General features: G+C 34.3%; 2 protein-coding genes and 1 long non-coding RNA gene across 5 annotated transcripts; 2 read left to right on the top strand and 1 right to left on the bottom strand.

Moving 5' to 3' along the window:
• The first annotated feature begins 4,629 nt into the window (after positions 1 to 4,629).
• LOC142545734 (serine/threonine protein phosphatase 2A 57 kDa regulatory subunit B' beta isoform-like) lies at positions 4,630 to 7,811 on the top strand. The gene is made up of 2 exons (XM_075653088.1): positions 4,630 to 6,165; positions 7,230 to 7,811. Exons 1-2 carry the CDS (start codon positions 5,002 to 5,004, stop codon positions 7,527 to 7,529), a joined length of 1,464 nt encoding a protein of 487 aa, XP_075509203.1. The 5' UTR covers positions 4,630 to 5,001; the 3' UTR covers positions 7,530 to 7,811.
• A 1,611-nt stretch (positions 7,812 to 9,422) lies between these two features.
• LOC142545736 (uncharacterized) lies at positions 9,423 to 12,201 on the top strand. The gene is made up of 3 exons (XR_012820352.1): positions 9,423 to 9,738; positions 10,162 to 10,308; positions 10,936 to 12,201. It is a non-coding gene; the product is annotated as an uncharacterized LOC142545736 (long non-coding RNA).
• A 208-nt stretch (positions 12,202 to 12,409) lies between these two features.
• LOC142545735 (E3 ubiquitin-protein ligase RZFP34-like) lies at positions 12,410 to 15,624 on the bottom strand. Of its 3 annotated transcripts, XM_075653091.1 has the most exons (14): positions 15,480 to 15,561; positions 15,136 to 15,170; positions 14,885 to 15,001; positions 14,643 to 14,730; positions 14,487 to 14,546; positions 13,964 to 13,996; positions 13,780 to 13,857; positions 13,650 to 13,693; positions 13,520 to 13,560; positions 13,351 to 13,433; positions 13,171 to 13,262; positions 13,029 to 13,098; positions 12,895 to 12,936; positions 12,410 to 12,799 (listed from the first exon to the last, which is right to left on the bottom strand). In XM_075653091.1, exons 3-14 carry the CDS (start codon positions 14,968 to 14,970, stop codon positions 12,647 to 12,649), a joined length of 870 nt encoding a protein of 289 aa, XP_075509206.1. In that variant the 5' UTR covers positions 14,971 to 15,001; positions 15,136 to 15,170; positions 15,480 to 15,561; the 3' UTR covers positions 12,410 to 12,646. The 3 variants fall into 3 exon arrangements, with proteins under 3 accessions (XP_075509206.1, XP_075509205.1, XP_075509204.1); XM_075653090.1 differs by lacking the exon at positions 15,136 to 15,170 and having other exon boundaries at positions 15,480 to 15,624; XM_075653089.1 differs by lacking the exon at positions 15,480 to 15,561 and having other exon boundaries at positions 15,136 to 15,461.
• Positions 15,625 to 15,899: the final 275 nt, after the last annotated feature.

Raw genomic sequence — 15,899 nt, 5'->3', positions numbered from 1 at the left:
ATTATTGTACATTTATATTCTACCATTATATTGTTCATTTTCAGAGAAATCGTTGAGAAAATCTGCAGCATCAATATTGTTCATTTCTATCCCACCAACATATTGATCATTTCCAGAGAAATCATTCATAAAATCACCAGCATCAAAATGAGTTGAATCACTCAAACGGTCACTGCGTTCAGTGAAGTTGGTCTCCTTTTCTTTCCCCTTTAATGATTCTTTATAAAGTTTACAAAGGTGCTCAGGGGCTCGACAAACTTTGGACCAATGTCCTGGAGTACCACATCTGTAACAAGAACTTTCATATCTTTTTGAGTGCTTCTCATTAACACTTGTATTCTCATGATGCCTTTTCTGTGGATGGTTTGGGATGTTCTTTTGAGATGAGTTATAAAAATAACTATCTCGATTATTTTCAAAACCACGGCCTTGACCACGACCACGGCCAATTCCACGTCCACGTCCACGTCCACGACCTCGACCTCGACCTCGACCAAAACCTTGTCTTTGAATTTGATTTTGGTTTCCAGGTTTAAATTCATTTTTACTTACAGCATTTACTTCTGGAAATGCTGTTGATCCAGTGGGTCGGGACTGATGATTTCTCATTAATAGCTCGTTGTTTTTTTTTTCCGCCACAAGAAGACAGGCGATGAGTTCAGAATATCTCGCGAATCCACGTACTCTATATTGTTGCTGTAGAGTAATATTTGATGCATGAAACGTGGAAAATGTTTTTTCAAGCATCTCAGATTCTGTGACCTCATGTCCACAAAATTTTAATTGCGAGATTATTCTATACATCGCCGAATTGTAATCACTGACTTTTTTAAAGTCTTGGAATCTCAATGTATTCCATTCATCCCGGGCGGTCGGAAGTATAACTTCTCTTATATGTTCGAATCTTTCTTTTAATCCCTTCCACAAAGCCATGGGATTTTTTTCAGTCAGATATTCACATTTCAATCCATCGTCGAGATGTCGACGCAAAAATATCATGGCTCTTGCCTTTTCTTGTGACGTGCATATGCCATTTTCTTTAATGGTCTCGCTTAGACCCAATGACTCAAGATGCATTTCTACATCTAGAGTCCATGGCATATAATTCTTTCCCGTGATGTCGAGCGCAACAAATTCGAGCTTTGTTAAATTTGACATGGTGGTACTAAAAAAAATTACGATGCATTTTATTAGTTAATAATTATTGCAATACAAAGTAACGGATAAACAACAAGTACAAGTATTTGTAAAAATAAAGAAAACGCACGAGGAGGATATTCTCCGATAAATACAAGACTCGTGAGTATGACAGCCAAAATAATTAAAAATATAATTGAGAAAGCCATCTTCTTTTTTCTTCGAAAAATTTGATGATGAATAATTTTTAGAGAAGAAGAGAAAGTTGGAGTGATGGAATGTGTTTGTGAGATCATATTTATAGGGCAAAAACTAGCCGTTTTTTACCATTTATGACCGTTGGGGTACAAAAAAAATAAAGGTATGTATTTGTATAATTTTATGGTAATAATATGATATATATAATATTAGACATGTTTAAATAATTATGTATATCATATCATAATATTATAATGAGTGTCATAATTTATTTTGTTTAAAAACCTTATAGGCTTTTATACTTGTCGTATCCCTTACCGGGAGTGTGGGATGTCGTCTTAACATCCTCCCAGGATTTATAACAAGTTTATGAAAAATTTATTTTTATTATTTCTAATAATAACATTATATTGTATATTAAATAAATACACAATAAATAAATAACAGTAAAATAAATATAATTATTTTTGTTACCTTTTTCTTCTGTTTGGAGCTTCGAAAAGTATGTAGGACTTTTAGAGCTTCGTGCTGATAACGTGTTGTGAAAAAGTAAAAATTTATGGTAAAAAGTAAAAATCTCAAACTCTCAAAATTTACCAAACTACACACTTTATAATATTTTTCTCTCTACTCAATTGTGATTTTCTTCACAAATGAGAGATCTATTTATAGGAAATCTTTACAAATAATCCAAAAATAAAATACATCATTACCTACATCATCACACACTAATTTTCAATATTTACAACTCTTATTTTCAACATTCAAATATTCAACATTCAAATATTCAATACACACATTTTAAATATATTTTTCAACGAAAATCTTGATTCTTAAAAGTCCGGTCAGATTGGTTGTCTGAATCAATCATTGCTCTCAGAATGAACTGATATTTAATCAAACTGAACCAAATATATATCACCACCAATTGGTTCAACCGACACCTAATCATAAGTGTGGTCCAGACAAAGGAAAAAATTGCCCACTAATCATTTATTTTGTATTATCAATATCGATATATGTAGCTGATTTTTTAAAAAAAATCAATATATGTAGCTATTTGTGTGAACACGTGTGTGTATATATTACGCATCTTTGTGTATATTGTTTAGCATTTATCTAAGCCTGAAAACGAATCTAGTTTTTGGAACGGTTTGATAAATATTTAATTTATATTCGAATTTATCGGATTCAAGTTGAACTTGAAAATATTTGAATTTTGTCAAACTCAAACCAAAATTATTTTGTTCGACAGTTCGTTAGCCGCTCTCAGGCCTTAATATTTTATTCATATGATATAATTATATGTTAAAAATCATATATTTTGAGAATTTCGAGCATTCATTCTCGAATATTTGGACAACAGTTCGAATAGCTCGCAAATATATTTGAATATTTCGAATCGAACTCGAACTCAAATTCGTTTTGAGCAGCATTCGAGCCAAAAAATTAAAATATTCGAGTTTCGAATCGAGTTCGAACTTAAAAATACTCAATGTGAACCGAATTTGAGCCTTTTTATAACGCTAGTGTCATATAACTCATAAATGAAATACTATATAATAATTAATTACAGTACAAAACTTTTTATATTTATCAATATTTTAAAATTTCTTATATTTGATCATGTGTCACTAAACATTCATTCTCGAACTTTCGTACGGATTGCCCCCGACTTCATGTCAAAAGCTTCAATCATTCATTCCGAAGAAATTTTCAGTCATCGGACCTTATTTTTACTTGACTATATAATCACTATTGAGGCTCTTGTTCAAGAAATTTGTCGCCACGACAAGATAACTAGCTACTGAAAGATACATACATGTACTAAATTAGATTGTACTGTTCCAATTCAATTACGAGTCAAGTTTGAGGTCTAATGCGACATTTTTTTTATGGCGATCTTGGAAGAACTTCGTACAATAAAAAAAACATTAACAACCAATAATTTGTTATTGCTTATGAATTATTTTGATGGATTAAAAACTAAAATTGAATTTCGTTATGAACAAATAAATTCATTAAGTCAGAAGTTAACAAACGGACAGCATATCTAATAAATATAAAATTTAAGGTAAATCAAAGTTGAATCTATTTAATATAAAAGTATGTGTGTGTGTGTGTGTATATATATATATATATATAATTAATTAATTTATATCTGTAATTCCATTTTTGATTTTGAAATATATAAATTTAATCGGTCTAGTGTCAATTAATTTTTTGAAAATTGGTTGTAAAACCAACCAAAGTTTTGGAAATTGATATCTGAATATTTTTACAATTTTTTTAAAATTGTTTGCCTCTTCGAACATATCAAATGTGTGATGGGTTATGATCAATTATTTGTTGGGTTAATAAAATCAATTGAGTTTAGCACAATTGATGTCCAAAATATTGATTATCCTTACATAAGCTCAAGCTCATTAGATTACCAATTATTTGTTGGGTTAATAAAAAAATCAATTGGGTTTAGCTCAATCGATGTCCAAAATATTGATTATGATTGCAGAAGCCCAAGCCCTTTAGATTTTATTAAAAATCTATAAATAAAGGAGTTTCCGGAGAATTGGAGGTATGCTCTCATTTTTGTAAAATTTCTCTTGTTCTCTGAGTTTTCTTTGAACTGCTTACTGACTTGAGCGTCGGAGTGTCTACGTCCGGAACCCTCCCGACGCCCACTTGACGAGTGTTCGTGACGTAGGTGACGCCCCGCAAATTAACTGTGTATTGTCTGCGTGGATTCGTTTACCAGCCAGATGAGCTTATTTACAGGCCAAGTAGACAAGTTTACTAATAAGTCGGATCTCGTGTACGCAGTCTACGTGACTCATTTATTTTAACTGCATCAAAATGATTAGTATGATTTTCAGCACATTTATTTTATTTTTATTGTACACATTTGTTGCTATTTTTTTTTAAAATAAATATCAATTCTATTTTATTAAAGTTGAGGATATGATAGTAACCACCTAGAAAAGACACCAACTTTTTTTTTTCAATTTTATCCTTATATTATACTAATATTACATTTTTATTTTTTGTGTTTTTGTTTTAATCTCAACACATACTTTTATTTTTATTTTTTTTATTTCAACAATTCAAATATAAATTTAATCTCTACGTGGTTTATCAAAATTTATTTTAGTCAATCGACTGCACACACATACAAATCCAACGTGGAGAATAACTAGTATACGATAAAATACGAGGGGACGATTTAATATTAATATTAATAAGTAATATATGTTTAAAACGGAGGGCGTAAATGTAATAAATATTAGTTTATCCACCACCTCTCTAACAAATATAGATGGTGTGTATATATATACCTGCACCGCTCGATTGTGTCCCTCTTCCATCATTTGGTCGCCGGAATATTCGGTTGCCGGCGATTCTTGATTGGCTCCCCGTCCCATCCTCCGTTCCCGTATTCGTCATCTTCCAGCTTCTGCTCCCCGTAGATTAATTTGTTGGCTCGTTTGTCTCCGCAGTTATCATTTTTATTATTATTAATATATCTCTTTTGATCGTTACCCTTTTTCTCTCCCATTAATTGTTTGTCAAATATTCTGCGCGGAATTATCTGTTCATTTGAATTTAAGATGAGAGGGTGCAAATGCTTTGTTTAGGGTTAGGGTTCTGAATGTAATTCGGAGGGCGAGGATGTTTAATAAGATAAAGATAATGAAGAGAGGCCACCGAAAGGTGGCGAAATCCGACGCCGATTATGCCTTTGTGTCCCCGAACCGGAGCTCCGGCTCGGTGTCTACATCTGACGTCGTAGTGAACCATGCCTCTCGGGGCGGTGCGGTTGCGAATTCACATCAACCGCATCATATGATTTCTGATGCAGTGCCTCCTCCGGGTTCCATTGAGAATCAACCTATGTTTAGGGATGTCGCTGTCACCGAGCGTCAGAGTTTGTTTATGCGGAAGCTGCAAGTTTGCTGCTTCCTCTTTGATTTCTCGGATACACTGAAGATTGTGAGGGAAAAAGAGATTAAAAGGCAAACCCTTGCGGAGCTTGTGGATTTTATTCAGGCTGGGTCAGGTAAAATAACCGAATCTAATCAAGAGGAGATGATTAGAATGATATCTATTAATATATTCCGTTGCTTGCCCCCGGCCTCCCATGAATATACGGGTTCTGAGAATGCTGACCCTGAAGAGGAGGACCAGTACCTTGATCCATCATGGCCACATTTACAGCTGGTCTATGAACTGCTCTTGCGATATGTAGTCTCATCCGACATTGATACAAAGATTGCCAAACGGTATATTGATCATTCTTTTGTTTTGAAGTTGCTTGATCTGTTTGATTCTGAAGATCCGAGGGAGAGGGAGTATTTGAAGACTATTCTGCATAGAATATACGGGAAATTCATGGTGCATAGGCCATTCATTAGGAAAGCAATAAACAATATCCTTTATAGGTTCGTATATGAGACAGAGAGGTTCAGCGGGATTGGAGAGCTTTTGGAGATACTGGGGAGCATAATTAATGGTTTTGCCTTGCCAATGAAGGAAGAGCACAAATTGTTTCTAGTTAGAGCTTTGATACCACTCCACAAACCCAAATCGGTAGCCACGTACCACCACCAGCTGTCATATTGCATCACGCAGTTTGTGGAAAAGGACTACAAGTTGGCTGATGCCGTCATTCGGGGTTTGCTGAAATATTGGCCCGTCACCAATTGCCAAAAGGAGGTTCTCTTTCTGGGCGAACTTGAGGAAGTGTTGGAGGCGACACAGGCGGCGGCATTTCAACGCTGCATGGTCCCTCTTTTTCGACAGATTGCTCGCTGCCTCAACAGCTCTCATTTTCAGGTGTAAGAATTTACCCTAAGTATTTTGTGTTACAGTTGATTTCTGCTCACATCAATTCCAATCTTGTGTTTATTTAATTTGTTGTTTTGTAGCTACATTTTTCTTTAGTTTGTTGTCTCACGTAGCTTGATCAACGCTGCTCTTTTTCCAATTTTATATGAGTCATTTTCTTAGAAATGTGAACTTAGTTTCCAGTGTTGTTTATGTACTTCTTACTTTTTCCTTTTAGATGTTCCAAAAACATATGTTTTTTTTAAGAAGAATTAAGGTGTGGTTAATGCTTTAGGTAGTTTTCTTAACTAACTTGCATTTTTCTTCCCAAAAAGAGAATTGGAGATTCATATCTTGGAAATCAATCACGCATACATGCCTCCATTGTTTTCACTTTTCATCCACCTTGTTGCAATGAATTTGGATTTGCTTTAATGATTATGCCCATATAGGAGATAGTCCGGTAAGAGCTTAATAGCATGCCCCTCCAATTGTTAATCTTCTGGCTGAGAGTAGGAAATGTGATGGCTATAGGATCGTTTCTGGTGCTTTTGGAATCACTTACATGATGAAAACGAGTATAACTTGATTGGAAGCTGCTTGCACGAATGTGAGAGATGGTTTATGGAAACAAAAGAATGCCGATTAACTCACGTGGCTTTTGTAGAAATTTGGATTAAGCTTGTTATGACGACTGAAAGGTTATGTTTGTCAAACTATAAGTTAAATTTTTAATTGGTTTATTACTGTAGTCATCTTCACCAAATTTTCTTGGATCATCGTTGCGCCATTCACTTTTACCGGTTGGAAGAATTCGAGTGAAAACTGCAATTTATATATGGTACAGAGTATGTAATTTGATTATTGGTTTTGCTTGCCGCGCTATCATTATTCTGTGTTAAAAGTTATCCACTGAAAAGCTATTCTCAACTCTTCTTCCAGAACTTAATGGATATGGCTACATGCCTGATCATAGCTAATTGATTAATAAAGAGGCTGCATTACCATTATTTTTATCTAGCATTGCGTCACCGTGATGGTATTTATGTGTTTATGACTTATGAACGTTGCAGGTTGCAGAACGAGCTCTCTTTTTGTGGCATAATGAGCATATTGTGTCCTTGATTGCTCAGAATCGTGGTATCATTTTACCTATCATATTTGAGGCTTTGGAAAAGAATATCCAATCCCACTGGAACCAGGCAGTGCATGGCCTAACTGTTAATGTCCGGAAAATGTTCTTGGCAATGGATGCCGAGTTATTTGACGAGTGTTTGAGGCATTATGCACAAAGGGAGGCGAAAACCAAGGAACTGGAGGAACAACGAGAATTCACGTGGCAGAGATTGGCAGCAGCTGCTCAAGGAGGCTGAAGTCAAATGATCAATGTCCCTGATGGATGTGTGTAAACTATGGTTACTCTTCTTGGCTTCTGTGGTATCCATTTATAAATCTTTCAAAAGATGAGTTTTCCTAAATCTAATGTGACAGGCAAAGCAGCAGGCCAAGTGAGGACATACTTTATATGTAAAATGTGCTGCATATTAAGATTGGCTTGTGAAGTGCCTTCATATATGTTTAGCGATTTTACTCTCGTATGTTTAAGTTCGATTACGATTATTTTGAGGTTGATAATTCGGTACCTCCTTGCGCGATTTCCTGCCAATGCCATGGGCTTTGCTCCAATTCTAGCAACTTTTCCTCTGAATATTCGTGGGTTTTAAGTTGTGAAAAATTTATTAATAATCGAACTTTTTAATTTATCATCTAAATAAGTGGTGCATTTTGTTATTTATTATTAATAATATGTTAAAGGAAGTGTCGATGTTATCGAAAGTATATATTCTATATAATCTGTATATTATGTAAATCTCTTTATATCAGAAAGTTGTTGGCAGAATGCTGTAGACGTCTTCCCGTGTGTCTCCCGCGTCCAGAGAGCGGGACAAAATAACTTAGCGTACTTGGAGAACATGGTATGTGGAGCCGAAATGTTTTTGGTTGCGGCTGTGAAAATAAGAGAGTAGAAGACGGGCCCTGAAATTTTATTTGTTATTGTGTACTCACAGCATAGATTTTCTGTATTATGTAAGTCTCTGTATGGAAAAAGATAAATCACCTTCGGATATTTACCATAACATATACTTAAAGATCACAATTGTACGTCTCGTTTGAATAATTGAGTTGCGAATTTACAATTCCCTTCGTTTCTGGCGGGGTTCCTTCTTTAATGAATACTCTGTCTGGTTGGTTAAATAAAAAAATGGAATTGGAATTTCGTATGTTTGGTAAAAGGTTAAAGTTTAAAATTTATTTCAAATTAGGGTCCCACGTTTAAAAAGTATTATCATATATTAAAAAATTATTTAAAACTATTTTAAATACCTGCTTTAATTAATTATAATATTTATATAAATACGCATATTTGTTTATTAAAACATAGAGGACAAAACTATTTTCAATTATATGAAGAAAAACCATTTGTTAATTAAAGTTTGTTTTAAGAAATAAAATTTGAATTTATTAAGTTATTAAACATACAAAAAAACTCTATCCGAGAGTCAATTTTGTGAGATGAATCTCTTATCTAATATGATATATTAAAATTATTATCTTTTTAATGTCAAAAGTAATATTTTTCACTTCAAATATAGACCGAGTCGATCCGAAATAAATCCGTGAGACATACTTAAAATTATGAAATTTTTGAGGGGAAGAAATAAATTATAGAATTGTTTAAAATAAAAATATTTGTAATTTGTTTTAAATTAAATGTATCGAAATACATGATAAAGTGCGTTTGAATTAATAGTATAATATTTTGTGGGAAAATTAATACTTTAGAAAATTTGAAAAGTAGATTAACAATTTGTAAAGAATAAATATTTAGCGTTAAAAAGAGTTTTGAAATCCAAATTTCATGAAATCAATTCAATTTTGAAGGATTTCACTCAAGGTAAAAACTTATGTGAGACGGTCTCACATGTTGTATGTTGTGACACAGATCTCTCGTTTGGATCATTAATGAAAAATTATTAATTTTTATGCTAAAAGTATTATTATATTTTATTGTGAATATCGGTAGGGTTGACCCGTTTAACAGTCAAAGATTCGTGAGATCGTATCACAAGAGACTTACCAGTCTTCACTTAAATCCCAATCAAATTCCAATCCTGTTTAAGAATCTCATGTTCCCAAACAACTAAAACGATATTTCAATTCCAAAACCGTCAATCTCCCAAATCATTATTTTATAATCCAACCGGACCCAGACCGAAACTAAACATATTTCAGTTTATTTTTTTAAAAAAGAATTTTTTAAAAAACGGAAGCTCTCCCCGTTCATAGATTAGGTACCACTCGCTCGCTCCAAGTAAAAATTTGCTTGAGCAAGTTGGAATAAATTGCTGTTTCTAGATTCATACACATATACAGATTGCAGTATTTATTGGTTCAAAATCTATAAACAATGTCAAAGAAAGGAGCAGCCACCCTGCAAAGCCTGTTCCGAAAATTCATCACTCGCCTGTTCTTTGTGTACCTCAGACTTCCTATTCAAACTGTGCTCTATCTGGTATGAAGGTGATCGTAGTTGTATTATATTTTTATTTGTATTCGATCTTTTTTTGTAAAGTCGCAGTCTTGCTTTGTGTTTTTGTATTTTTTTCACATGGGTTTTTTAGTTTTTGAATCGTAAAGGCGATTAAAAAGTGTATAAAGATTGAGGTTGATCGGTATTCATAAAAGATGAAAACTTTTGATTCTTTGAAGCTCTATTTTCTTTTCCGGGGAGTTGGGAAGTAATTTGAGTGTAATCACTTCTCATTTCTGAGATTTTATTTGGCATTGAAGATAATTACCATGTATTGAGTTGTGGATGATACATTATTATGTTTTTGAAATTGCAGTGTAATGCTGACTGTTCGGTTCCCTTCATACATTTCTTGTGAAGATTCTTATTTATTTGATAATACGGTTGCGTAAATATACATTCTTTGATAATAGATCGAAATGTAACGAGTTTGAGAAGATCATTTTTCAGCATCCAGATCCCATTGGAAATAGGCTAGGGATGGAGGCTGTAGTGGAAGCTGCAGGGCAGGATTACATTGTGCGAGGACAAGTGCGCCTATCAAGCTTCTTGGTCTCAAGGTGTGTTTTTGCCTCCGTCTGGTTTCATTCTCATTTTGACACCATCCCTTATGTTTCTGAACTGTAATATGTTTAAGAGGAAGAACTTTTTTCAGTTTGGTTATAGAACTTCTGATGCAATATAAACGTAAAGTGAGTGACACCATTTTGTATAACACGCGATGTTATATGTCTACGGCTCCGCTTATGGTGCATCAGTTGTCTCTTGCGTATATCTGCTATCTGTTTGTCATCAAGATATATCCTGTGTTCATAAGGATTTTGTTGTTTTGTGTTAATTATTTTTTTTTGTTCTTCTTCTTTTGCTGAGTGAATTTAGGGAATTTTGTAATCCATGGGATTGCTCATAATCTACATCGCCCTCATTCAGTGACACCTTTCAGTCTTGTTTAGTAGAAATGAGCAAGTGCATCATGTAAATCTTGTGGTGATTCAATCAGTCATGGTTCTTCCCCTACTTTTTTTCTGCCTAACTTGGTAATTTGGGCTCGAATCCAATTTCCTGTGTATACTGTTTTGTGTTTGTGATCTTCCTTTTAGATTTTCAAGTTTTCATGTATTGCATGTCCGTTATGTCCAATTCAATTTTATCCATACTTAGATACTCCACTATTGACCTTATTCCAGGCTTGAAGAACTCACTAAAATTTCACCACCGCATTTGAACATGAATTTATTTGACTTGAAATTATTCAACCGGTTTCGCGGGAACTCAAATCAATCGATAGGGCAGAACTTTTACTATTTTATTATTTTTTGTGAGCAAGCTGTTAAACTGTTCAATGCAGGCTACATATCAGCAAAACAAGGTTGTTGGGATTTTTCAAAATGACATTAATGAGAAAGGAGGTCGCGAAAAGCTTTATTCTACTTGTCATGTCATAAAACATGTAGCTAACAAGGAGCAAGAGTTCATCTTCCTTAAGTGCTTAGGTACAATTAAACATAAAAAAATTTCGACCACAAAAAATCATAGAAGACAAGTTTAATGTACTTATTCAGGGGATGACACAGATTAAGTTCTATATAATGAATATGAAGATCATACGACTGTAAAAAAAATTATAGGGGAAAGCTTGCCTCTAATGGCCATCATTCTCTCCACCATCTGGACAAAGCAGCATTTAAAAAATTCTGAACCTATGGTATCCTATGATCAGAAATCTATATCATGCAGGGAAAGAAGTCTATATCATGTAGTTAAGGTGTTGCCCAAATTGGATAATGGCTCACCCTTTAGCTAGATGATGAGGAACAAAAGTGGATAGTGCAACTTGATGGTTTTTTGAGTAACTATGGAATGCAACAAATTCTAATCCTGTCCACGAGTGGATAGTTTGTGAAGATAATTTAAGTATCATGAAAATTCATGTCCCGATCCCTTCTAGCATCCCTTTTCAAACGTGTCATAAATTGCTGGATATCGCTCCACATGCCACCACTCCACTCTTATATGTTATGTCTATACTTTTTCTTGTGGTTGCAGTTCATGGATTCGGCTGTCAATCTTATGAACAAATCGTTTATACTAGAGCTTGGATAACTGTGAAATGTGCTATGCTTGTGGTGCGAGAATAGTTAGTAATATGGCGTGTTTGGATCCTGGAAGCAGACATTCAAGGAAGTCCCTTCGAGTCTCCTCCTTGCACGGCTCCATTTTTCCTAGACATTATGTACTGTAACTGTCCGGACTCTGTACATGGAAGATTTCTATAAAATTTAATGAGATTATGGAAATCTTTCCTCTACTTTTATCTGTCGTCTGGTTTTTGCTCTCAACCTTTCGAGTGAGACTTCTCGGTAGGGATATGATTGTGGTTCCAGTCGCTCCCCAAATAATTTCTTTTTTCTAAAAAAATATTATGGGTTTTAATTAAAAAATCTAAGAGTGAATACTGTTTTCGCGCTCTGTTGCCTGGTGATGAAAATTTTAAATAAATTATATCATAATCGATCACGATTTTTTGGTGCGAATAAACTCACATTTAGTGCTATATTTTCTTTACGACATTCACTGATACACACACACGTATCACGTACAGAAACGTATCTGCGTACGTGTATGTATACACCAGCACATGCGCATGTAACACACCTCAAATCTTGAAATGACTAGGATAGATCTTCATTTCATATATATACAAGTAAAAAGGAAGTACTGCAAACGTGTGTTCTCCATAGGAAAGTTAAGCATACTGAGATAAACTTGGAAATTAGTAACCAACAAAGAAACAAAGTAACAAAGAAACAAAGTAACAAAGAAACAATTCGATAATTCACATCAACGGGTCTTGTCTCCATCTTCCTTGGAATATATTAATGCCGTCAAATTTGCTTGTCATCTAACAATCTCTGCTATTCTCGATGAGCAAGAAATATGGCTTCCTCTGGTCTGCCTTGTATTATACGAGTTGCAATTCATACATTTGTTCGCCAGAATGTGATAGTTCACCTCAGACGTTTCTCCACAGTCGTTGCAAAGGATCCAGACCTGAATCATCAAGAATTATTCATAGGCGAGTAATCACGTCTCCCACACAAAATAAGTCATAGGTGAGATAGGCAACGGCTAAAGATGTTTCTCACCATTTTGTTTTGATAAATTTCAGGCATAGGAGTAGCAGCAACCTGAAAATTGAGGCATACACGAGAGATGATCAGAATACAGTGATTAAATTACGAGTGTTAAACATTAATAGCTGTATCATTCGTGTATATACCTCTTGATCAAGTTTTTCCCAAACACGGGTCATATCACAATAAGACTTCGAGCAAACTGGGCAAGAATACCTGCATACGTATACTGTTAGCATAATAGCGCTGAAAAATGGGAGGAGGCCAAAAAGTACATTAAAATCTTACTGAAAATGGCGTTCCATTTCCTTGATGCAGTCAAGATGTATAGTGTGACCACACGGCAACACAGTGACGTCTCTTGTCGTGTCAAAAAGATACTGCAGTTGTGGATATTGGAAGTTAATAAAAAAGCGGTTCGGTTAGAAATATAATTTTCTTAGTACATTTGAACCTGCATGTATTTACCTCGAAGCACACGGGGCAATTGTGATGCATTGCTCTCTCTACACAAACATGTGAATCTCTCAATGAGTTTGAATAGCAACATTCTGAAAAGGAGAGAACATGCTTTCAACTCGTCTATATTACATCCAATGATTTAGTGAGCTAAATCCGAAAATTTAAGAAAACTTACCACATTTGTCGCAATGGAAGAAGTTTTCTTCACCGCCAGTTCTGTTTTAACCAAAAAAAGAAATATTACATAATGAAACAAAGTTGCAAGAAGGAAACGATAAAAGGCACAAGGAGGATAATATTTTCACCTGCAAATTCCACATTTATCACAGTGAAATTGTTTCTTGGAAACCTACAAAAATAGGTAGTGTGGTTAAAATGAATAACCAACAACAAATATTTCATTGTTCAAAAAATCATGACCAAAGAAGCGCTTACATCATCGTCAAAGAATTTGCATTTTCGGCAATAGTAATTCCCCATAACGACACCACAATTAATACACGTTTTTTGAACCTAAAAGGTAACAAAAAAAAATCAATAATTGAGCAAACTGATCCAAGTATGCTTTAAGCAATATGACAAGAATTACACCCTTATGAGTTTAGGGTATGAGACTTACTTGTTGTTCTGTGTGGCAGAGAGAGCAGACAACCTGAATACACATATTTATCGAGTCAAGTTAATCAAATCACAAATATACATACCATTCGAGAAAATTCATCTGTGTATGTGCACATCAAAACAATACAAAGTTGAGAGCGATCCCAATCAAATCAAGAATCAGACCAAGAAAATAACCGTGTCGCTCTGCTACAACATAAGCAAAAAGGGAAAAACAAGCTAAAATGAGTATCCATGGCTCATGCGCAAGAAGCTGCGGCATTCTTGTGAATCGGTGACGATTGCCATATGCTTATTCGCGCATCGAATCATTTTTGGACATGTAATCCAGCTGAAAAATTGACAGAAATGAATAAAATTTCTTTTCTTCAATTCCTCTTTCTACTCTAGATGACCAAAACGCAAAAACATTTCAATTCCTCAAATATTCAACATAGATGCTCTTAATGCCTCATAGTATTCAAAACACATCCAAGAGAACATTACTTATACGAACAAGAAAAAGGAAAACAAAAACTAACCCTCTCTATATCATGCCGCGGGATATCATGTCGTTCCAGTGGATCGACGTCTATTGAATTCTGTTTACCGAGAATACAAAATTTTAAGCTCTATTGAAAACAATAATAGCACTTAAATTTATCATGAATAAAAAGATTTGTAAACAGAAAATGGACCTTTGCATCATTGTGGCAGTGCCTGCAAGCAAATATCTCATTACAACAGGGTGCTACGATCTTACACTTCCTCTGGTAATGAGAGCACCTGAAATCCAGTCAAATATTTTCCCAAATGAATATTTATCTTCTATACACAAATTCATCTTACGAAAATGTGTATAACCGATCAAACATTATTTAAAAACAAAACTAAGATAAGAGGCTAGAATATTTAAAAATACGGAGACCGAGATACAAACCCATATTCAACAAAATCCATCTTCATCATGTACTCATCATTTGCTGAAGAATGAGAAATCATCTGATTCTTCAAACCACAGTCCATTCTGAATCCTTGTATGCTCACAGAATTTGTCCTGAAAAATCGCAAATAAACTAATAAAAATCACCAGTCTTCGCACAAAGCAACCAAAACAAGAAAATAACACACCCACAATAATAAAGTAGAAAAAAAAGGAGATTTGAAAAAAAGAAAGTTAACAAATCAGACCCTTAGTGGAGTTGCGATCAAGATTTGCTAAAATCCTGATGGGGAACACAAGAACCCTTCAATGATACAGCAACAAAGAAATGATTTTTATAACACTAATTGCAATATTATAAAAATATTATCAGGAGGGCCCCTTAAATTTCTCCATCTTTTCCGTTGAGCGTTACATTTATAATCCCACTTAGCCATTAATAAATACGAATTTAATTAAAAACCGCAATGACAAGGACTCACTAGGCAACACGCCAGCAATTGCCAGGCGCCATCTTCAATTATATACTTACCAACGCAACAGAAAAATTAAATAATTCAGAAATATTGGAGGCGGTGAAGGAAATGCATACCAAAACAGAGGGACGACGTCTTATTTACGGGAGTGGCGAGACGTTATTACAGTTGGGAAATCGGGATGTTCCACGGATGATGACAAACTCCATTGTTAGCGTAGTCGTATTTATATGCGGAAGAAGAAGCGCGTACGCTTTTTATGTGGGCCCTGTACATTTAAAAATCTTTGAATTTAAAAATATGTGTTTATTACCTTTTTTTGATTTTCGAAGAAAATACATTTACGTTGCTCCATCTTTTCCCACCATCCACGTGTATTTTAGTAGACACGTAAATTCATACTATCGAAACTTCGTGGTCTAATGTCATTTTTTATGAATATTTTTTTATAATTAATTTAATTTATACTAAATAAAAATAATATTGACGGATTAAGTTGAAATTATTATATATTTTTTTAATTTGAATTAATTATA

This window comes from Primulina tabacum, chromosome 5 (genome assembly GCF_025594145.1).
Source record: "Primulina tabacum isolate GXHZ01 chromosome 5, ASM2559414v2, whole genome shotgun sequence".
Lineage (NCBI taxonomy): Eukaryota > Viridiplantae > Streptophyta > Magnoliopsida > Lamiales > Gesneriaceae > Primulina > Primulina tabacum.
Note: the sequence above shows the minus strand (reverse complement) of the source record. Positions and strands in the feature narration are given on the sequence as shown.

Coding starts and splice junctions, on each gene's coding strand:
- LOC142545734 (XM_075653088.1), top strand. CDS start 5,002: ATGTTTAATAAGATAAAGATAATGAAGAGAGGCCACCGAAAGGTGGCG. Junction 6,166..7,229: donor TCAACAGCTCTCATTTTCAG/GTGTAAGAATTT, acceptor TGAACGTTGCAG/GTTGCAGAACGAGCTCTCTT.
- LOC142545735 (XM_075653090.1), bottom strand. CDS start 14,970: ATGGACTGTGGTTTGAAGAATCAGATGATTTCTCATTCTTCAGCAAAT. Junction 14,547..14,642: donor ACTGCCACAATGATGCAAAG/GTCCATTTTCTG, acceptor CTCGGTAAACAG/AATTCAATAGACGTCGATCC. Junction 13,997..14,486: donor CGCGGCATGATATAGAGAGG/GTTAGTTTTTGT, acceptor ATGTGTATTCAG/GTTGTCTGCTCTCTCTGCCA.